This window comes from Acanthopagrus latus, chromosome 12 (genome assembly GCF_904848185.1).
Source record: "Acanthopagrus latus isolate v.2019 chromosome 12, fAcaLat1.1, whole genome shotgun sequence".
In the NCBI taxonomy this organism is placed as follows: Eukaryota; Metazoa; Chordata; class Actinopteri; order Spariformes; family Sparidae; genus Acanthopagrus; species Acanthopagrus latus.
Genome location: NC_051050.1, coordinates 22502835 through 22527094, shown reverse-complemented (window position 1 = coordinate 22527094; position 24260 = coordinate 22502835). Strand labels below are relative to the sequence as shown.

General features: G+C 43.0%; 1 protein-coding gene across 13 annotated transcripts in view; it reads left to right on the top strand.

Annotated features, from left to right (window-relative positions):
- Positions 1-11699, top strand: part of fibcd1 (fibrinogen C domain containing 1) — a 214716-nt gene extending 203017 nt beyond the window's left edge. For all 13 annotated transcript variants that reach the window (XM_037117100.1, XM_037117104.1, XM_037117103.1 and 10 more), the window contains 2 exons: positions 4826-5005; positions 7810-11699. In XM_037117100.1, the coding sequence (XP_036972995.1) occupies positions 4826-5005; positions 7810-8075 (446 nt within the window). In that variant the 3' untranslated portion in view covers positions 8076-11699. The remainder of the gene's footprint in view (positions 1-4825; positions 5006-7809) is intronic.
- Positions 11700-24260: the final 12561 nt, after the last annotated feature.

Genomic DNA, 24260 nt, shown 5'->3' with positions numbered 1-24260 from the left:
GATATATGATTATCATGTACTGGAATCAAACAACCCAATACAGAATGAATGTTGGTGGTTAGTGTTTCTGTATTTCTGTTGCAGCTTAACATGTCTTTTGGTTACATTTTTCTTATTTTATGTTGTGAAAATGCCGCAGCTAATTGTGTTGTCAGGTTAAGGCTTAAAAAAAAAACACTTGGTTAGGGGTAGGAAAAGATTTATTTTGTGGCTTAAAATAACTGTTTTGGTTACCACATACTCAGCTGGTGATGCACTGACTTCCAGTAAAACACATTTTTCAAGTTTTCAATGCCACGACCACAGCTGGAAATAGTCTTGCAGTCTCCTTGAAAATACACAGTGGTGTGACGCTTACAAATGTTGAAACACAGTCTCGAACTGTGGTCGCTGGCTGCCAGACTAATTTACTGTGACTCCAACACCATCTCCTCCATCTACCCTTCACTTTTAAATGTCAGTATAGTACGTAGCTAATGACACATACAGCAATGAACTGTGTTGCGTCTACATAAGAAGCTGTACCTTATTTTGAATATTGATACTGAAAGATTATGGCATTAGGTATTTGACACAGGGCCCCTCGACAAGACCTCAGTAACTGGGAAAATAAAATACAGGACATCTCCTTGGTCCTTACTGTTTCTGCTAGTGTCACAATGACAGCCAGATGCTTTCGGGGGCCCCCGAGGGTCTGGCTTCTTTGAGCTGTTGCCTGCTTCGCCTGGTTCCTGTTACAGCCCCGCTGAGTTAAAAACAAGGTAGACTGCACAAACAAAACAAAACAGCGATGAAAAACAATGTGCCTCATGGCCCAGAAATAAAACCTGTCTGAGTAAAGAAAGCACGCCCTAATTTCCATCTAAAAGGCGTATGAGGACAGAAGTTTTTTGACTCTGCTAAGCTTCCCTTTAAACGTTGAAATTGGTGAGCAGAGAGGAGAGTCTCCCCCCAACGGAGCATTCAGCATGTTAATACTGAAGCAAAACACCTCAAAATCCTCCCTTGTATTAGAACCCATTTGAAACAACCTAACAATAGCATTTAATTAACAGGGAGTTACACCTGAGCATTTAGATTTTAACCAAAGAAGTCTCTGTTGTTATTTCACTTGTCTTCCTCTTTAATTATTCTGAATTAAAGTCTTGCTGAGATTCTCTGGGGCTTTAATTAGGGACTGAATTAAAGTTATGTAAATACAGTTGCGAGCCGCAGAGTCTTTAAATAGAGTTGTGTTGCGTCTGGTATTTTATTTTCATTATTATTTTTTTTCTTCTGAAAGAGAAAACATCCTACAGTCTTTTCTTTTGAAGTTTGTCGGATCACTCCAGGGTAGTTCTCCCTTAGGTGTTTGTGTGGATTGATACTTCTTTTTTTTTTTTTCTCAGAGGGCTGTGACAAGGAAACTATTTCTGCATTCGAAAAATGTGTCGCGTTTTTGTGCGCGTCTCCGTTTGTGTTTGGTTTCCTGTAAATATACTTAAGTATTTAATTAACAGGAAACTGGCAGGCATGAAGTTACCTGCCTATGAATGTATTAATAACTGATCCTCCACCTCCAATTTGCTGATCCACTGTGAAAGTGAAAAGAGCGGGATCAACCTCCCATTGGGCCAGATTAAATCCAAACTAAGTGCCTCGGCCCAGACTGCAAGCTTCTGTCTCTGAATAATAATGGGCTCTTTCAGCTGTGTTTGTCATCAAATTAGCCCTCTACTTCAGATGAGGCGCTCTCAGAGTGCAGTTCTCGACAGCGGCGGAATTCAAATTAGACAAAGTCAGTTTGAGGTTTGTAAGCTTTAAAAAACGGAGAATGGGTTTCATTTGCAGAGGTGATGATTGCCATAGGAGGTAAAGTGACAGCGTTCAAGTACGTGGAAAAAAAAAAAAAAAAACATTCCTTCCTGCAGCTCATCTGCTTTAATGCTCACTCTGAGTCAAGTTACAGTAGCGACACAGAAACGAACCTCGAACCGCCGATTTTGCCCTCCAGCTTTGTCTACATGCTCGAAAATCCAAACCCTCTTCCTTTAACATAAAGCCCTCGAAGCTCCTCCATCAGCGCGCGCTTTCAAACGCTGCTTATTTTTTGTCAAATAAACACTGCAACTGTATGGAGCGCGTTTGTAAGCGCGGAGGGAAAGCTGTTAACAGATTCTTGAGGCTGAGTTCACTTTTGTTTGTCTTCCTGCCCTCAATTTTGCATTCAAGGAGTTGCGGTTGAGTTCCTCCCGCGCTCCCCTCCGCCTGACACACTATTATGCTCGTACCTTTGATCAACCCAGGAGAGATAAAGTTGCCCTGGGTAGCGCCATCACTCCAACACAGGAGGGGGCAAGGAAGAAGGGATGGAAACCCTTTTTCCCCCCTGGCGCTTTTCTGTCTTACACAGTCTCTCTAAAGGATTGAGCAACAATTAAAAGATCGGTGTATCCGAAGTAGCTGAGACAGTTTGATGTGAACCGCAAATGTTTCTCTCATTTATAAAGTGGTCTGCAGAGGGAGTTTTATCTCTTGTATTGACTTCAAGCCTACAATCAAGGATGTATAAAACATACTTTGACAGGAAAATGATCTTAGCTTTACACTAACTGAGGACGCGTAATAAAAAAAAGAGTCATTTCCTTTAGCAACTAACGCTATCTCGGATATAGTGGCGATAAAATAACGTGTCTCCAAGGGCTCTTCTTCCATTTTGTGGGCATTAATCAGCTGGGCCCTGGCACTTAATCATGTGCACCAAATCAAAAGTTAATAAGGATTTATACCTTGGAAACTAAACACATTTTTCTCTATACAATTTTAGTACAACCACACAAATCGACCCATTCCTGTAAAAGAGTGGTTGCACTCATGATGACTCACGTTAAATCTGTTTTTTTTAGTAATGCCACCCCCAGCAGTATGTCAAATTAGCCAATTGGAGGCTTTATCTCGCTGGTTTAGTGAATACACCCAGTGAAAGCTGCACAGACTTGACCTGAAGGGAACTCAAATGATCACAATAATACTGTGGTGAGAGCTCAAATACTCATCTTCTTTCCGTGTGCTCTGAATGAAGCTTAAGGCGATTCAAAACACAGATAGCTAATGTGAAAAACGACTACACTTGACTTGAAAATACCGTACCAGGAGGCCACAGATGTGGAGGACTTTGGTTGTAAATGTAACATTTTATTCTTTGATAACTTTTGAATCAAGTCAAGTATCATTGCAAGTATCAGAAGATATCAGGTATCAGATAGCAAATAACAAAACATATAACCTTCTTATGTCGATAGGGAACTCAAACTTGTCGTGGACAGTTTAAAAGCAATTACAAGTACATTGACACTCTTTAACAGTCAGGGCCAATAAGCGAGAGACTTTCCTAATACGATCATTCCTGCAAGATTTAGCAAACAATTCACTGTGCGGACCTGCTAGACATTGTTGACACCCTCACGCTGCACACAGACAGCAGTGGCAACGTATCAAATCATAGGTGTACCGGCCATTTCTGTGCAAAGCCAACTGAACCAAAGGCCTTTGTCACTACGCACCTATTCTCACCACTCGAGTCTCCCTCTCTGTCCGCTAACTAGCTAAATAGCGTAGTGTCTGGGCTGTCTTCATCAAAGGTGTCGGCGTCTAGTTTGTTAATAAAAGAATCTGCTGAGGCACGGCTGGGTGGAATGATAGAGCAGGCTTTATTGAAACAGATCTCAAGCCAGCGTCCGAACCAGTGCGGCGCAAACTCTGGTATTCACAAATCTACGGCAAAGTAATGCCCAATGCTTTCCCCTCTGCTCTATCAGAAATCCTCTCGAAAGTTCGACCTTGGGAAATCTACCAATTACCACCCCACTTTCTCTGCCTGTGCCGGCCTTTTTAAAGTCCATTCGCCCGCACCTACCTACTTCTTCTAATTGGTGGATTGAGGGTCCATCTATCCAACAGGAGATATAGGAGTGATCTATCTCCTCCATCTGGATTTTGAATTTACAGCCTAAAGTTGACTGGATTATCTCTTCATACTTGTATGGAAATGTATACGTTAAGTCAGCTCCGAACCTCTGGCATGAGAGATAAATTCAGATTTATTGCTCCCTAGGGGGCCTCGTCCCTCGCTATCCTTTAACGCAAACACAGAGCTGATTAATGGCTCCTGAGGCCCCTGGACATGTAAACACCACACCGACCACACTTCTTACCTCACCATAAGGAAAAACAAACTGTCGCAGTTAAATCTTAGCTCAGAATGTGTAAATGTGCAGACACCTCAATAGCCACCAAGACATCATCTATTAGTAGTGACTGTTTAATGCTTGTGATAAAGAAAAGGATCATAATACATCCAAACGCTGGTTTGTTTTCATAACCCTTAAGCGCAAATACCTCGGAAAAACTGATGATTGTAGGGTAATATAACCCAAACACTTTGCAATACCCCTCAATCCCAACAAGAATGGGGATACCATGTCTCTAGGGGTGCTTGTGCAAAATAGTGTTGTAGGGTTAGGTGGTAGGAGCAGGGGGTGTCTTGGGATTGGGCCAATTTTTCGGTAGATTCATTTTGTCTCTCCGTCCTCATGGGAAACTTTTCTGTGAGCAGCAGTTGCACTTCTGAAAAAAGAAAACTGAAAAAGAAACTCTAATCTTGTTTTGGAAGGAAACCCTACACATACAGCAGAAGACAAAAAAAAAAAAAAAAAGTATTACATCTCATTTCCAGAAAATGTAAGGCGTTGAGAGACTGCTGAAATAGCTTTAAAGTGTTCTGAGAACAACGGCAGCACTCTGTAATGGATTGTTTTGGTCTTTGTCTCGCTCTTTTCCCCTGCAGGGCTGAAGCAGATCCATGCGCTGTCCATCCAGGGGAACTATGAGCTGCGTATCGACCTGGAGGACTTTGAAAATAGCACCGCGTACGCCCAGTATGGTACCTTTGGAGTAGGCCTCTTCTCAGTCGACCCTGATGATGATGGATACCCTTTGACTGTGGGAGACTATTCTGGCAATGCAGGTATAAACGCTGAGTGAACTACTTTTTCTGCAAGGCATCCTGTGCTTGTACAGTGAAAAGTATACAACTATTTTTTTTTTTTTTTTTTATTCAACCTAATTGTGAGCACAGAAGTTACAGCAGCGGCTGAAAGCTCCAGCCAACTTCCAGTTCTACCTTCTAGTAAAAAAACAACAGTATGTTATTTTTACAGTGCATTAGGTGTGTCCACTTGTTAAACCATGCAGGCAGCTGCACAGAGAACGAGAGGGGGGTTGCAATTGTCTGCGCCGTTGCTCCCCAATCATCAGATCCAAGCCAGCTACCTGTCACCTTGATTAAATTACTGCCAATTAATTGCGCTACTTGACCTGCAGCGTAAACAAAAACCCATGCCGTTGAAATGAAGAAGCAATTTAAAGAACCTTTGGGGAGCGCTGCGCTGAGAACACGGAGAGAATGGGGACAGATATGAGAGATGGAGCAAGGGGAGATAAGTGGAGAGGAAGGGATTGAAGAAACTGGGGTAGGAGGAAACGAAGGGGACAGGTGCAAGAGAAGGGCAACAGAAGTGAGGAAGAGTTAAGTAAAAATGAGTGTAGAGGCGTCCAAGGGACAGAGGAGGCAGAGAAGCAGAGGAGTGAAAAAAACAAACCCCCCCAAAAAAAAAAAGGGTGGGAAGGAAAAATGTGTTGTGTTGTAGCAGCTTTTTCCCCTGATATGATGTCTGCTAAAAAGTCCTGTAATGCATCCTGGCTTGTCCTCAGCATGGCCTGACCTTAGACCCATCTGCCTGTTGCAGATTCGGTCAAATTAAGGGTACTCCAACTCTCTCAGGATGCTCGTGGTCTCACCTCGGCTTCCATCTAGGCAGTGCTACTGTTATTATTGCCAGTGGTGGTATTATGCTCTGCTGTGGCTGCTTTCTGATCAGCTGACAGGTGCTCATTTGGGCTGGGAGCAGCTGGATCCTAATGGGCATCAGAGGAGGCTGTCGGCCACCAAGGTGACATCCAGCGCCTTGCAAATGAGCCTTTAAGTGCTTCTGTTTTGTTTTCGCGTCTCTTCCTCTCCTCTGCCTCCGCTGCTGGACATCATCCTATTGTCCACAAATTTGAGCTGTTACCTCTGTTTTGTTCCCCCCCCCCACTATCTCTCTTGTCCCAGTGTGGAGCAGCACATGACATTGCTATCAGCACATGCCCATCAGATTATCTTTCCGCCGACTGGTTACCATGGTAATGTAAAATGGAGAGCAGAGCAGGACAGAGTGAGAGGGTAAGGAGCTGGGTGGCCACATCCTGGGCAATTAAGGGCTGTTTGATGCCCTGACGAGCTGTTAGCTATCACCTGATCGCTGGTGAGCGGTCTTTCATTCCCCTCTCAGCTCTTTTCCCTTGTATCCACTTCTGGTCACAGTGTGCAGCCGGCTTTCGAAAAGAAAAGGAAATGACGGGAAGTATGGGGAGTTTATTGAACATTATTAGCTCTTTGAACATCCATTTGCTGAAAACCTCTAGGTCTGCCACAGCATCTCAGAGGACGAAGTCTCTTTGGGAGTGGCTTGCAGAGTTACCAGTGTAGAGACTATACCAGAGAGAAATCTTTATGTAGAGAGTGGATACTTTGAGCTGTGCAATTTAATGGTGGGATCAGTCTTACCATGCAGCTCATGATGAAGGTGGCACTGCATCCCTGCAGTGGTCTCATATCTGTGTGTAGTCTACCAGGTAAACAACCCAACGTATTCGGCCTCCTACCAGGTCTTTAGCTGCACCTCGTGGGTTCACTCATCCTATGGCGCTGTTCTTTTTGTCGCCAGTGTCTCTGGGGAAGGCAGGCAGAGTGGACACCTGTCCTGTCCACTCTGCCTGCCTGGCCCAGAGACACTGCATATCTGAAGAGGTTGGTATGTTTACCGCAGAAAATGCAGCTCAAAATCTGTTGCATCAGCCGACTGCAACCAAAACAAACACAACGATCATCATGGATGTCTGTCCCTGCCAGGGCACTCGGGTTGGCGTGGACACAAGGAGATATCACAGGCGCTCAGCTGTGGTCACAGGCTCCACCTCTTTCCCAGATTTTTATTTTTTATTTGACCCAACTAGACAAAGGAGCCGATCAGTTAAACCTAGCCACTGATTGAAAAATGGGATGGTTGTACCAGGACGACAAAGCTGTCACGGCTTTCATCACGCGAAAAAACGAACAGGCAGATTAGGGCGGGTCTTGTAAGAAAGCAGCACCAGTTACTTAAACGCCTGAAAGATAAACACTGATGCTTCGAAAAGGACTGAAATCAACATTTGGAGAAAGTTCATTAAGTGCATCTCCTCTAACAACATTTCTGTCCACTAACTGACAGGCATCCTGGTAATTGGGGGTGAGTTATTAAAAATAGGAAGATAAAAAGGTCAGCACAGAACCTTTGATAAATTGGCTAAAAATCCGGCTGACCTCCTGCTTTCGATAACGAGAAGCAAAACTCTGGAGGACTGTGGAGCTTTATTTTAGTTCTGTCATCTTCTTCTGTTTATAGAGTGATTAATTGAAGAGTCGTATGCTATTTTGAAGTGAATCACTTGTGGATATGTCTAATTACTGGTTTCTGTTGTTAGATCCAAAAATATGTCAGTTGAAGACAGAGAGATACAATAATCTGCTGCTCAAAAAATAGCTGCTGCTTAAAAACCTGTTTTTTTTTTCTTCAATCTCCAAGCTGCTCTTATTTATAAGAGCTTCTTGGATTCGACTAATGCCAATATACATCCGTATCTTACTTTTTATATACACACTAACACATTTATACGTTTCCTCATTAGGTGATTCTCTGCTGAAGCACAACGGGATGAAGTTCACCACCAAAGACAGGGATAACGACCACTCGGAGAACAACTGCGCCTCCTTCTACCACGGTGCCTGGTGGTACCGCAACTGCCACACCTCCAACCTTAATGGCCAGTACCTGCGCGGTCAGCACACCTCCTACGCCGACGGCATCGAGTGGTCCTCCTGGACCGGCTGGCAGTACTCCCTGAAGTTCTCCGAGATGAAGATACGACCGACCCGCGACACGGAGAAAAAATGAGACGGACGAAACGAGAACGAAGACAAAAGGAAAAAAAAGAAGAATTTTTTTGAAACATTACAAAACCACAACTTCTGACAGCTAGGCGGAGTTACTTGTCTTGATATTGTTTGTTCACTAAAACATACCTCTTTGAGTTTACTTGACTCTGCTGTTCGCCTCGTAGTGTCCCGTCCCCCTTTTTTTGCCCCTCTTCCTCCATCCCTCAGCTACTAGTAACATGCTGGCTTCCATTATCCTCTCCCTGGTCTCTTTCTAAACAAAAAAAAAAAAAAGAAAGAAAAATAGCGGAACCATCATCCTTTTATTTTTGATCATTCAGCTCACAAAAAAACAGCATACCAGAGCACCGAACCCACAGCCCACTGCGCTAGCTTTACTCAGTCTGACATGGTGGTCCAACCATCCCCTGCAGAATCACACACCAGTGATTTCCTCCTGACATGTAACTCTGACCTCCCATCTGTGCTGACACGGCACTTAGATCGTGGTTCAGTCTCGCTGCCCATCGCTGCATAATCTGTGGCTGGAGTGGGTTGCTCCAAATATAATAGACAGAGAAAAACAAACCATGAACAGGAGATACAAATCCTCCCTGTCCCCCCTCTGCAAGGGAAGTTCGGAGTATCCCCCAGTGAGAAGGGACAGCGCAGTGGTACACTACGTCACATTTACATCCCCGATCTGTGTGAATGAGACCCGGCGGGGTGTAGGTGGCAAGGAAGTGCGGGCCTGAAGATAATGAGCGGGAGACGGAGACCGAGAGCAAACAGGAAACAATTTGACGAGAGTTAAATTAGTCAGAGCGAAGGAGAGCTGAGTGAATCAAGGCGGCGCGAGAGGAAGTGGAAGAAGAGGAGGTGCAAAAAAAAAAAAAAAAAAAAAAGATGGAGAAACAGAAATGAGAAAAAAAGGAAGAGACAACGGAGGATCTCATTCATCTGACTTGGGCCATTAGGGAGCATATTGGGCACTTTGTCTGATCTGCCTGCCAGCTGAGTACTGGCCAACTGATGCAGCACTCACAGATGGTAACCCAGCACTTTGTGTGTGTGTGTGTGAGTGTGTGAGTGTACGTACGTACGTGTGTGTGTGTGTGTGTGTGTCTACGACAGAGAGAGACAGACAGAGTTCTGTAACACTATCAATTTCCTGTCATGAGTTCAGTGGAGCATCTCAACTGACTACAGTGTTTAGCAGAGACAGACTAAACACGATGCATGGCTGGCGAACCTTCACTCTCTCCATCTAACTAGTTAACATGACGATTACAGAAGCCTGTATTCGGACCCAAGGGGGACCAATGGGATCACGGATCGAAACAAGGAGTATCGGTCCCGCTGATCCGATTCTCTCGGACCTGTTGAGGAAACGTCACATTTTGGCCAACAATGCCACCTCTCTGCTTTTGTCATTTTTTGTTTTTTTTCTCTCTCTCTCTTCTTTTCCAGGTGATAATTATGGGATTTGTTTGCGTGACAGTCGCTCTTGTCATGCAAACAGAGAGAAAGTCGCTGTATAATAAGATTTGACGCTCTCAAATCACAGTATTTTTCTTCTGAGTAGGAGTTCTGCAATGTGTTACGGCAAAAACAAAATTGCCTAAAGCAACCAAAAAAAAAAAACAAAAAAAAAAAAACAAGAATGACATAAAAATACCAAAAAAAATTATAAAAAAAATGTTATGGAGAAAAAACACAAAAGGAAACATGTGGGCAGAAAATAGTGCAGTCCTGATTTTCCTGTCTCTCTCTCTCTCCTTTTATTTTTCAAGACGGTGAATCAAGCTTCATCGAGTTTCTTTGGATGTACGAAGAGCTTTAAAAAGATATCTGTAGATTTTCTTGTACAGTGTGTATGACTTTTAGAGCATGTGAAGCTGTTTTCTTACTATGCTAAAACACAAAGAGTATCTCAAGCACATGGACTTACAAAAACTCCACTGGTTTAAAAAAAAATGAAAGAAAGAAGAGATGTATTTACAGAACTTTTTTCCCCCCTTCCTCTACCTGACTGCCCCCCCCCAGCAGGTGGAGGAGGAATGTGACTACCCCCTCAAGCACACGTCCGTTCAAATCTGCAGCACAAATATAAATCTTCTACGGAGGCACAAAACGAGAGAGACTTCAAAACCTCTTGGCACGTTAAGCTGCCAGGCTTGGACATATGTGATTTTTCTGACATTTTTGGAAAGAGTCCCGTGGCACTTGGGGTGACAGTCATGAATGTTTGCGGGAAAAAAAAAAAAAAAAAAAAAATTGGTGTCGCCCCGGCTTGACAGCGAGTTTAACGTGTAGCACCGAGCGACGCTGCACCGAATACCTCTGACTCTGGACCAGCTGTGAGTTTTTTTTTTCCTGTCGTCACCGGTGCGTTGAAGGGATCTCCTGTCGCCGCGGGTGCGTTTTGCGCGGCACCTCGGCTGTGTACATAAAGCTCTTCGGCGTCATGTCTTGGTGGACCGCTGCCGCCTCTCTCGCTCATCAGAAGCACAGACACACACGTTACAAATACTTTGCTGATGTTACGGTGGCACAGAGTTCGACGCCTGACAGCAGGCGGAGGACCTAATTTGAAATAAGCTGGAGAAGGAGCTGGACTACGTGTGCATATGTATGCGTGTGTGTGGGTTGCGTGTGCACATGTGTGCGTCTACAGTGTCTCTGTGTGTACACATATATGCACATGCTTGGGTTTGTACGTGCCCATGTGCATGAGCCAGGCGACAGAACAGGAGGCTTGAGTGCGTCTCTGTGTGGAAACATTTTGAAGTAATGTGATGCTTATGTACAACTCGCCTCCCCCCTCCCTGTCCCTCCCCCTCCCTCCCCCCAGTCCTGCTATTTGTGTTGATAACAGAGAGATTTACATAATTATAATGAACTATTACTTATTGTGATTGTGAAACCCATAAGAGTGGACACCACCTTCTGGTACTGTGTTGAACTGCGCTCGTACCCTGATAAAAAAAAAAAAAAAAAAAAAAACCCTCCCCGACAACCCACTCCCAAAAAAAATCTTTCTTCACCTCGACACGACGTTGTGCTCACTGTATATGTTGATGCTATGTTGCCCCCTCGTTATTTAAATGTAAGCTATTATTTGCCATGCGCCCTTTCGTGTGTTTTTTCTGTCGAGTGAATGCCTTTGTAGTCACTCTCTCTGCTGCTGCAGCTTGCCGAGTCTCAGACGGAAAGAGATGATAAAAGAGTGAAATCAGAGGCTCTAATCATTCCCAGTTATCCCGCTCATTACAGTGCATCAGCATCCTCCCGATCGATCCCCCAGGTCCCCAAACCTTCTATCTTTCTTACTGTGTACCTCCTTAATTGCCTTAGCCTCTGCTGCCAATTCCCCCTCACTCCACAGCTCCTAAATCCTCCTCTCCTTCTCCTTCCAGCTCCCGACTCCCTGCCTCTTTATTACCCTGCTTTCCTCTCCTGCCTTCCTCCCCCACAAGTCCTCCCATTCCCTTCAGTCCCAGCGCAGAACTAACTCTGTTTTTCCTTTATTTTTCTTTTCTTTTTTTGGTGAAGTACTATAGATTGTTTTGCTGAATCTTGATACTGTGTTTTAATGTTCTTGTCAACATTTAATAAACATTCACATTTTATAAATGGGGAACACCCTGAAGTGCGTGGGGGTTTGTTCAGGTCGGTTTGGTATTTGGTTTTGGAATTTCTGGTCAAACGCAGTCAGCAGCTGGGTGTGAAACGTGGCCTCAGCAGATCCAGAGTCGAGAAAAAAGCGTCAGGAACAGATTTTTGGCTTTATTTCCAAAAAGCCTTGAGATGACAGTGGCCGACAGGAGAGAGGCAAACTTTTTCAACAATGCTATTTGAAAGAAACAAACCCAGCAGCAACGCGTCATTCCTCGAAAACTGATTCACAGCCCATTTTTTGCGTACCTGTGCTACCGCTTGTAGCGGTTATCGCCCCAGACCAAGATTGCACACAACCACCGCGTACCTAAAGTGCCGATATATCCGGAAAAAAAATAATAATAAGGTAAGTTGAGATATCAGAGGAAATTAATTACCTTTTAATTAGCTTTCTCTGAAAATCATGTACTATCTTAATTTCCCTAGATAAGGTGTCTCGGCCTCACTTATGTGCTGCGACGTGGGTGGACTGTATTTGGTCCTCCAAGGGTAGTTCAAGGTACCGCGAGGCAATCTGCTAACTGATGTTTATGTTGTGTATGTGTAATATGCAACAAATTTGCCCACGATCAAAGTGTAGGTACAAGCAAATCTCAGGGGATACACTTAAAATACGGGGTAGTTTGTTGTTGGAGTAACATGAAAAAGCAAATGAGGAAGTGAAGCTCCATTTGTTGTCCTTTGATAAGCTGCGAGTGAGATGGAAGGTAACATCCATGAATCCACAACGTATATTATAGTAGTAGTCGTGTTTCTGGCAAACAAATTTAAGTCAATCATTCATCCTGCTTTGGTCTTTATAAAGCCTTTTGGGAACACGTACGGCTCTTTGGCGACCAGCTTGTTGCCAACTTTCGTCTGATGGGCAGGTGGCAGACTAATGCCGCCGACGAAAAGGGGGTTTTATCTGAGCTGTTCTTTTTCCTGAAAGCTGATACTCCCTGCTGCAGGAAACAAGGTTGCTGAGGGAAGTGAGACTAAACAAACGAAGTAGTTGTGCGGCAAAATAGCAAAACACTGAGCTCAAGATGCTACAGCTGCCATATTTTAACACATTCTCCAATCCCAGCTCATCAAATATGGCAGCGTCTCCAAAGTTAAACTCCAAACTATGAAACTTTACATACCTATGAACTCCTTCTCTCTGGAGGGAAATGACCCATCTAACCACCACAGCCAACCCCAACTTGGGCTCTTCTTGCCCTATAAACTACTCTACCAGAGGCCCACTTCAAGGAGTGATACTAGAGAGGTGACCAGGCTGCTGGATCTGATGCGTCGGGACCGTGAACATCCTGCAGGGCCGCCGACAGAGCGGGCGACACAAGCTCTGGTGTCAACCCCACAAATAATTTGCGGAAGATGATCTTGTCCTGTGCACAAGCCAGACTATCAGCAGCCCTGACAAGCTGCACATATCGAGCTGCACTCCCATGACAAATCTCTTTGGGCTCCTCATTACAACTGACCCCCCTCCTACATTACACGTAGTAATTAAAATATGGGATTAGTGACGGTTTATTACGGGAGCTGTAATTTAAAATGGTCATTAAACCTGTGTCAGGGCCATTACCTGCAACCCCTCAACACTGGACAAAAAACCCGCAAACACCTATTAACATCTGGCTGTTGTCCTCAGTGGGAAAGGGTACGATCGGCATTCATTTCCCGACTCTGCGGTAGTCACAGGTTTTCTCTGTCGGCATTGATGGAAAACATGATACAAGGGTGGAGACGCATATTTAGATATTATATAAAAGATATTTTTAATAACAAAAGGGATCACCGCAACATTCCTACTGGCCTCCATGCTGCTTTACACTGATTTCCTACAGATATGTGTCATCTACATACACCAGATTAAAAAAAAACTGTCAAACTCACCTGTTATTAGCAGGTTTATTCATTTAAAAAGACACTTGATGCAACAATATCTGTGTAAATATACAGTTTTAGTAACTGCAGCTTTTAAGAGCGATGATCTACAATGGAAATAACAAAACAAGGCGTCTTTATTCCATAATTTCACTAATACATCAACAAGAAAAGCCTGTTGGGACTGTAGTGTTTTCAAGAACAATAGGAGCTCCTTTTTATTCCCACGATTTCACCAACACACACCTCTGAGGTAATAAACACTGTGTTTCCTTCCCCTGCTAATTCTGGCTCAGAACAGGGCTCCGAACAAATAGCAGGTACCCGGCAAAATAAAGGATACAATGAACTGCTGGATATCAACTGAACAACAACAACAGTTCTCTCAGGATTCCCAGCAGCGTTTGACTCAATGAAACTAACCGGCATTCACACCCCGTCACTGCAGCCTGTTGGGAGCACGATATGGACCCGTAAATAAACTCACTAGATGTCACATAATTGTATAAATAATTAGTACACCTACTGGGCCATACAGACAAGAAGAGATTAGAGCAAATCTATTCAAATTAGTTGTGTTTTTCACAGACACCTCTGCTAGGGTTCATCACATTTTCCGCCGTAGTGCTACAATATTACTTTAAACTGTCACAATGTAGACGCAGCGCTGATGTGTTTCCATTAGTTTGTTACATAAACATGACATTTCTTTCCCGTCTGGAGGACTGAAACGCTGAAATGCTTATGTTGTGGTATGTTTGAAACGCCACATTTCCACAGCTCGACTGATATAAATGCCTTTTTTTCGATCTCTGTTGCTCATTATATTTAGTTTTTTTTTTTTTTTGGTTTAGCCTTACTTCCAAACATACAAGCGCTAACATCCCGTGTGGATGAGCAGTTTACTATGACGTAACAGTTTAAAGGAACAGTTCACCCAAAAATTAAAGAATAATTTGTTGTGAAAATCAGATTTTATTGTCCTGGAAAAAAAAATGTCTGGAGCTTCACAGCAAAATTGTTCTGCAGCATGGAGACTTGTTATAAAATATTAGAAAACAACAGAAAATGTAATCTAAAATGGCTCTATACAGCTCATATGGAAGCCCAGAGATCCCAAATTCATTTGAAAAGGCATTAGTTACACCCACAGCTAACATGTGCACCCACGTAAGATGGGATGTGCGCTAACACTTTTAGCTCTGCAGCAGCAGTGACAAATCCGGGTGTAAAAAAGGAAGCAAATAAAGTCTCTGGGCTTCCAGAGACTTGGATTATGCTGTGCGATGTGTACAGAGCCATTTTATATTTTTTAAAAAACAAGTCCCTATCTGCTTCATTTGTTTGAGGGAGTGCTACAACACTGTTTTACCTTGCAGCTCCAGAAATGGTGTGTGGGCTACAACATAAGGGTGAGTACAATGACTGAATTTTCATTATTTGGTGAACTTTTCCTTTAACTCACATGATTCCAAAGGCTGAAAATCCTTCATGAGACCTCCCGGTGTTGTTTTGATATCCTGCTACACAATGCGACCTGTCACTGATCAAATTCAGAGTGCCTGCGTGTGGCCAAAAGCCGGGCCAATATGACAAATCCACTAATTGCCTTGAAGGAGTGTGAGTCATGATACGTGCAACACCGTGAAGCGATGCCAGCCGTGTGATCTCGCTCTTCAATTCACGGTTCAAAAGACAGCAAATGATGTCAGTGACTGACTTCCTATCTCTGTAGAGCCACTAGATGCAGAAAAGGCATTCAAGAGTGCTGGCTGTGCCATCGACTCGGCTCCTTCAAAGTGCAATATTGGCAGCCTGCATGTTGTTTGCTTATTTGTGGAGCAGTGTCAAGTTGTTTTAAACGCCCATCCAACTGACTGATGATACAGCATCAGTGTACTTTGTGTTAAATATTGTCCTCTGTAATTTCACGACTTCCTCCAGGAGCAGACAGCTGCTGCTCTCCAGCAACTTCACATCTGCTTCCCGTCCCTCTAAACGTCTATTACAAGACGTTCAGTGGGACGAGAAGCCGATATATTCATCGGCGGTGTCCGGCGATCTTTGCTGCGACAAAATACAGATGTTTTTGACAAGAAGTCAGGCGTCTTCATGGCAACAAAACAGGTCATTTAAACGAAAAAAATATTTTATCTCCTAACCCTAACAAAGTGAATTGTGCCTAAACCTAACCGGAGCGTACGCACATTGTTGTCACAATATAAAATGTAGAAGTTACATGTTTTTAACATATCTTTGGTTTGCAGAAATGTACGTTGCCAACATTTATCATGGTGACTTTCTCCTTTATTTTCATTGCATCAGAATTGATAGTGATAAAGCCTGCGTAACACTTTTATTACAAGATTTTTTTTTTTCTCATTTTGAACTTTTGAGACATTGGAAAGTGATAAAGTAGAGCGACTACAGTATTTGATTAACCATAGCAGTTGAGTAACAGTATCTGCTGGAGTAAAGCAACACCAGATACTGGAACTGATATAATGATGCCAGTTTTTCTTTTAAATTAACTTATGATTGTGATTACATCTGCATTAACAGCTGACAGTGTGTGGTTACAGAGGCCTGTGAATGATTTTGCCAGTGACCAACGCTCATTAGAATGAATGGGACACCATCTTGAACGGCCGCATCCAGTTCCTCCTAATTCATCTGTGATAACTGCCTGTTCACTCTCCCGAAAAATGCTACGCCATGCAACTTCTGGCCTCTCACTCCTCGTGCAGGCAGGAGAGGATGGATGTCCTCATTTGACTCCCAGAAAGAAAGCAAATCATTGTCGCAGATGTCGGACTATTCCTTTTTATTTTGCAAAAACAATAATAATGCGTGTGATAGAAACCAGGAGATGATGGAAACAGAAGCAGAGCTTTCTGGTGTGGCAGCGTCTCTGTGTTCATGCGGCGTTAATCAATAAAAATGTGCAGCCCAACCAAAGAGAGCACATAAAATAACGGCTGGCAAAAAGAGAGGGGAGGGTATTTGTCTACATTTGTCGTCGACTAACTCGTGCTGCAATTAGGAATCGTCTGCTGCACCTTTTGCCACGTAGCTCTTGGTTTGCGGGGCATTAGCATTCCTTCCCTGCATCTCTTTTCAGCATGCCAGCAGGGTGAGCATACAGATTACCACGGAGCCGTGAAAAAACCCACTAAACACATGAGCACCTGACTGAAAGAGAGCAATGTATTAGTTCAGGCAGATCACTAATGTCGTGCTTTGCTAATCTTTTACGTAATCACACACACACGCACACACACAGAGAGACACACACACCACCCCGCATCCATTGTCATAAAAAAAAAAAAAAAAAAAAAAGCAGCCGATTCAAATTACACGCCGAACACTGATTGTTTCTCCACCGCCTGCTGCACCCCGTTTTTGCTGCGAGGTAAAGCTTTACTCCTACATCCCCAAACCCCTTTATCTGATATAGCCGATCCATTTGCTCTGGCACCGATAACACGGGGCTGTTGTTGCTCCGGCTTCACTCTGTGAACACCAATGGGGGGGATTTGCATTTCAGTCTGGTTATATCTCCGGCGTGCTCGCAGGGAAGGTGGCAGGGGGGGGGGAGCAGCTTTTCTGCAGAGAGAGTCAAAGAGAGCTGTCTTACCATTTGTTGCAGAAGGTTTTACCTTTTTAACTGCCGTCGTCCAATCAAACGCATGTTGCTTTGTGTTGTTATTAATTATAGCCAAATGGCACATTAATTGGCATGCACGTTAACAAGATGCATGGAGGACAGCACATTTACAATTATATACAGCGTACGTTTAGTCGCCTCAGATTGAACAAACCTCAGACAGTTGGGTTGGAAGTTTCCGCCGCACAAGATACAATTTGCTCGTACAGGCGAAGTGGTGAAGTCCAACACTAATCGCAGGGTTTGGTTTCGATCACTGGAGGATGTGACAGCCGGTCCGCCACGCTTGTCATAACGCTTTGTTCATCTCTCCCAAACCCTGTTCCTGCAACTGGCCAAAGATATTGATGAGTGGAGCGTATATATATTTTGTAGTTCATCCAAAAAGTTGAGACCCAGTCATCACCCTGCTGCAGACGGAGAGTGGCTTTCATTGTCCTTAAAGTGAAACTCTCCCCAAAATGCAACCTAGGCTTTTTCTATGAATGTTTATGAGTCAAACCTTCGTGTAAAAGCATAATTACAACGAAAGAGGCACTTTTAAGATTTACTGTATTTTTGTTTTCAGGTCAAACTCAATTTCAATGGGAGTGCTACGGGCACTTTTACTCTAGCATCAAAATCTCTATTTTTAAAATACTAAGAAGAAGAAGAAGGCTAAGAAACACCAGCACTGAGAACATTGTTTGTGTACACAGAGTTACTAAAAAGAAAGTTTTTGAACAACTCACGTTAGCAGTAGCTTGTTCCACTCGCCGCCGTCATGCTGGCCGAGAAGTGTTGATATCCGAATGCAGTATAACCTGGAGGACAGTTAGGGAGGCACGCTCTCAAAGCTTAGTTCCATATAAATGCACGGATAATTGTGACGTGAGATATCGCATTGCGTTGTTGCCGGAAGAAAGTAGCAGTCCACCTTAACTCTCCTCTATATTTCATCGCATTCTGAGATCGACACTTCTTCACTGGCAGGACGGCGGCGAGTGGAACAAGCTACTGCTAATGTGAGTGGTTCAAAAACTTTCTTTTCAGTAACTCTGTGTACACAAACAATGTTCTCAGTGCTGGTGTTCATGTGTGGAGACCCTGGTGATGCTACCAGCAAAGTTTCATGTTGTGTTGAGACTTCTTACTGTTTTAAAAATAGAGATTTTGATGCTATTGTAAAAGTGCCTGTAGCACTCCCACTGAAAATGAGTTTGACCCGAAAACGAAAGTACGGTAAATCGGTAAAAGTGCCTCTTTCGATTTCAGCTGCATGCTAGCATGACAAATACTATATTTTGGCATCCAGACATTTGGATGATGTCAGATGGAGCCATTTTATGTTTCTTTTCAGGCGTTTTTGGATGTTTTAAAACGTCTCCAGCCACGTCAGTTGTTAAGAGAAATGCTGCAACTTAACTTCCCCTCATTTTCCATCAGAGTCGGGAGGGAGTGAGTAGATAATGGGTGAATTTTCATTTTTGGGTGAACTTGTCCTTTAAGTCTAAGCTCTGGCAGATGTATGTGGATATTCCTGACAAACCAACTAACAGCTCGGTGAAGGTAATTAAATGTGTGCTTGTCTGCAGAAGCCGGTCTAAGCAGATTTCAGGCAGAGTCAAAGGCTACATTTGTTTTACTTTGTTTGTAAAAACACAACTATTTTAGGTGTTTATAATTAGATTTGTGATTGCTGTCTAGGGGACTAATTTCCTTTTATATTTCACACAGCGTGGCGCAATTATGACTTTTCTGCAAACCACTTTCAAAACAAAGTATTGTTGATAGTGGGGCCTTTGCAGAAGTGGGCATGCTGATTTTTTTTTTGACGTGCGACAATTAATAGCTCACAGAGCACTCGGTATTTCTGAGGAAACTGTGTGTGTGTGTGTGTGTGTGTGTGTGTGTGTGTGTGTGTGTGTGTGTGTGTGTTTGTGCGTCTTTTAGTGTGGACTTGAAAGCTTTCTGCTCTGCCTGCAGTCGGAGCCAGGACATAAGTTTGCACTCCAATCTGAATTAATTACCTTTTTTTATTATTTTTTTTTTTGTTCTTTAATGTAACTTTGAGGTGACATTAATTAAATTACTTCACATAATCACACTCTCCTTTGCGCATGAAAGTAAATCCGTTTCAGCCTGCACTTGCTGCCTCCTTCATGCTGGTGGCGGATCAGCCAGCAGTCGTTCAGCCGCATTCAAGTAGAGATAGTGTTTGGGTTTTTTTTTTTTATTTCCTTTCCCTTCGAAGTAAAGCTCTTATCTCCTCAGTGTGAAACGCTCTTAGTTGACTGTACTAACTGCATTAGTGACCTTGCACTACTCTCTTCCTTTTTTTTTTTTTAATCAAACTGCCCTACCTGCCTGTTTTCTCTTCTTTTCTATCAACTTAACCCGTTTCAAGCGAGCATCAGTGTCGGCAGTTCAGCCTGCTTTACCCCTCAGGTTCTCCTGAAGAACACGGTTTATGTGTTTTCTGTGATCTTGGTGTTGTCATGGATGACTTGTGTTTTATGTTCCAGTGCCCCCCTGTGTGTACAGTGACTTGAGAATACTGCCTATCATAATATTGTAGGTTGCGTTGGCTCTTTGGTGGGGAGACTTTCCTTTTTTTTTTTTTTTCTTCACCTCAGCAATTATCAGAAAAGTACATCCCAAATGAGACAGAAGATCCGGCATAATCGTTTTTGTCATGGAAACAAAATGATTTGAGATGCTGCGGAAAATGTAGGAAAAGTGGAACATGTTGAGGCTGCAGATGGAGAGTGAAGGAGTGGATTGGCTGCAGGAGTAGTTTTGAGAAGACGGTTTATTCTCTTCTGTCGGAGGCGACTTCTACATCATGGGGGTTTACTGCACACAAAGCAAAGCGAAACATTTAAACGGCAGCATTTGTCAGGAAAAAATCTGCAGGTTCCAGCTTCTGAAATTAAAAAACAAACTCTTTTTGTCATATGTCAAGTGAGGCAAGAAACAAGAAGCGAGATGTCTCACAAAAAAAACAGTGTGTCTAACTCAGGATGTTAGTGATTCAGACTTTTTTAAAAACAGGTTTAACGTCTCCTGGATGTCGTCTCCAGTTAGAAGATCTGCTGCTTTCAACGGTTCCAAGTTTTTCCAGCACATTTGTGACGACGAACATAAAGGCAAAAACAAAACAAATGAAATGATAAATTTGTCTACTTGCAAAGGGAAAACAAGTCCATTGCCTATATGTTAGCATGTTATCTGCATTTAAAAAAAACTGCAAATACATGCTAATATTGATGTAAGAATGGTGTTGGTGTGTGATAGCAAGTCAAATATCTCTTGGTTTACGTCCTCTGCACTTGTCATACTTTAAGGTGCAATAATTAAGAATTAGCCACCTCTGGAATTAGTTCTCTAGTATCGCCAGCGTAACCACCTGCTGATGCTAACTGTTGCTAACTGTAGCTGTAGCTCAGTTAGCCGTGCAGCTAGTGGTTGGGGCTGTTAGCATTTTTGACAAGACAGGTTGGCGCTAGCTGGTTAGCTTCAACAGTCATCTCTGCAAAACAACACACAGATATCTTTGACATTAAATCAGAACTTATTTTAATCTAAATCTATTTGATTTTTTATGTTTTGAACTAAAAAATCTGCACATTTTGCACCTTTAAATAGATTGAATAGATTAATAATGAAATAAATATCACTGACCTGTAACTTTAGGTTAGTGCAACATCCTTTATTTACCCCACTCGGTACATGGTAACTGTGTACTACTGCTATAAATCCTGCGTGAGGGGTCTGGGGATTTACCTGTGACTTCACCTACGATAACTGATTTCTCACCTTTCATTTCTCTCTCCTCGGTGCATCGATCCATATATTTCTTGTCTTTTACGCCTTTTCTGTCTATGACGAGAGGTTAACGCCACCCAGGACGTCGAAGAGCAGCAAAACACACAACAACAACTTAAAAGTTCGGTTTTCTTATCCACCCAGACTGCTTTCCATCAGATCATCCAACCATCTGCATCAGCAACATATGCATTTATCAATTAATAATCTGAAGCAATTGTACGTCACTAACATGATGTCTGCTTCCATCATCACACAGAGCTCTACAACTCCCTTTGTTCTTTAATAGTGCATCAGTACATGAAATTACAGTCCTGCAGTTCTGTCGACGTGAGCGTCACCTTTCTTTTCATGTCAGCGTGCTGCTCGTACAGCTGATGGTGTTTGGGAAGAACGGGATACGTGAGGGGGGGTCGCAATACAGTCGGATCTGCAGTGGCATCGAAGGGCTCGATGATAATGGCGCACGTGATGCATTCAGTTAAAGAAATGTCAAATCTGCCACACTCAACAGGCATTAATTATGAAGCAAACACTTAAAGGATTCGCCTCTAAAACAAATTGCTCTTCTTTATCTAAATGTTTTAAAAAGTCTGAAGAAAATGTTCACATCTGAGCTTGTGCAGAGCGAGGCGGCTGAAGTTCATTCATCGTGTTATCCACGTGCATTCGTGAATTTGGATGGGGGGAAAAAAAAAAACCTGGTATCTAAAGTTCCCACACAGAATGCTGCAGCAGAGGCATTTCCTCGCGTCACAGTCGGTTTCTTTGAGCCCATTATCACATGAAGAGTCTCAAAGCGGAGCGCGATTGAACAACGACAGAGACTAGTTGCACTCATCAGCTCGGAAGCTGCACTCGCTCCTTGGACTCTTCAACCCGCCTTGATAATACTGCCGTTTGCCTTTCATGTGTTCGGGGTGTTTTTTCTTTTTTCTTTTTTTTGTAAACAGTGGTTCTTCATCTCCATTTCAGAGTTCACCTTGAGTTTTAGTATGGATTTTATTTCCATGAATTTGGCTCTTAGTGAAAAAAAAGAATATTCTTCAGAAGCTCTGATCAGACTGGAAATGTCATGAGGAAACCGCACAGATCACACAACACCTTGTACTGTGCTGTGAACTAATAACGAACACTAATGACCAATTCATCCAACCTTTTCAAAAAGTATCACAGTAAATTTGTCTTGGATTTAGATATTTTCAACATAAACCTAAACATAACTGTATAAAAACAAATGTTAAATGTGTTTATTCATTTCAAAAACATTCCTCCTCTACTTAAAAACAATGAAATACTTATTTTAACATAGATATCACATCCCAAGTCCACATCTTTGATGACGCGGGTTCATGTCCAGTGTTGAAGCCACTGAAGTTAGATAAGTGATGTAGTTATTTTAAGCTAAACTACAATGTTCTCCTAAACTTAACCAAGTTTTTTTTCTTCCCTAAACCTAATCAAAGTGCGAGCTTACAACGAAGATCCATCGCGCCCGTCGCTGATACGCTGCAACGTTCCTGTCGTTTGCTGGGACTTGTTTTGGAGGTGAACACATACTCATAGAACTGGAGTTACATACAAGTAACTACGATTGTAAGTGCCTTCCTTTAGGAATGGATTTTTGTTTTTTAAACCAGAGATTCAAAAATGTTACGGTACAATCATCTCTGATCACTAGTTCATTTTAAACTTTAGGGTTTTGTTTGTTTGTTTGTTTTGATTTCTATTATGTGAAAAAGAATAAGTATGTTTCTCTGTCCGTCCGTCTCTATATAGAAGTTTTTTTGGGGGGTAAAGAATGAATTCCATTCAGTTGTTGAGCTGAAAGCGCCAGCCATCCCGACCCACTCGCTGAACATCTAGCTGAACAAAAGAGAGCGAGACAACCTGTCTCCAACACTCGCTGTTTCCAACAGACAGATCAGGCAGGCGACCACAATTGGAAAAACCTTTTCAGGGGTCCGACTTCGGCAGCAACAGTGACAACCCCTGTAACCAAACACTCGCAGGAGCGCTGACACAAAGAGACACACTGAGCAGTAGTCATTCATTTCAGATGAGCACTTAGCCGTGAGGAGCGACACCGAAGACCAGAGCAACAAACGGAGGAGAGATCTCTGCACTTTCTTTTCCAGCAGGAGAAAGTTGAGCGGAGTTCGACTTGAAGTGACGAGGTGAAGTGGGCTGCCATAAAAACTTCAGTCAGATTTCAGTCCCCCCCCCCACCGCCAGCTTGTCCCTGTCGATGCACAGGTTTATCGTTGGCAATTGGATTGGAATTTATAACCTGATGCATAATAAACAGCAAAACAAACACAGAAGAAAATTGCGGTTACCAAAACGCAACTTTACTTAATTATGAATAGTGTTGATTTTCTGCTTGGTGCAAATTGGAAAAATTGAACTTCGTGATTTTTTTATGACTTTAAAAGTAATCGTTAAGAGAAAGTTGGGAAAGCTTTCCCCAAACTGATCCCCTCCCTCATGCTTGGGTGCAGCTCCTGAACAGCGGATTAAACTGCAAAATGTCACCGTGCTAATGTGAAATACAGTTTCACTGCTGCTGCTACTTTCCGTATTTCTCAGTGCAGAATTGAGATGAAAACACAGACCAATACAGCTGTGTAGGTTTCAAATGTGGGCTGATTTTGTGGAACATGTGCTTAAATATTTTCAGAACTGAGTAGCTGCACAAATGCTAGCAGGTTGACTAACTCACCTCGCTGCTCAGCTTATAGAACCGTCCTGCCAATTCTGTCCACCACGTCAATTTTGTCCCTTTTATTTTACAATATTAAAGTTAAACGCTGCTCTAGGTTGCACCAGGTTAGAGGTGAGTTATATCAGATGTAACTCTATATGTAGTTTTGCTCCAGGATATTTACCTCTGTTTGCAAACTGTATATAATGCAGCTCACCTTTCTTCTCTTAGATAGATAGAAAACCCTGATGTCTCCAGGAGCTCTCTGTGGCATGTGACGTACATTAGGCTAATTGATGGCGCTGGGAGGTAGAAAGGTCCCAGTGGGGCATTATGGGAGCTGTGGATCCAATATTCCTGCCTGACAGACACCAGCGGAGGTAACCTGGTATCTGCTTATTACTGGTGACACCTCACAAATATGGAGCAGCGGCTAATAACTAAACAGAGCCCGTGAGAGCGTTTGATGG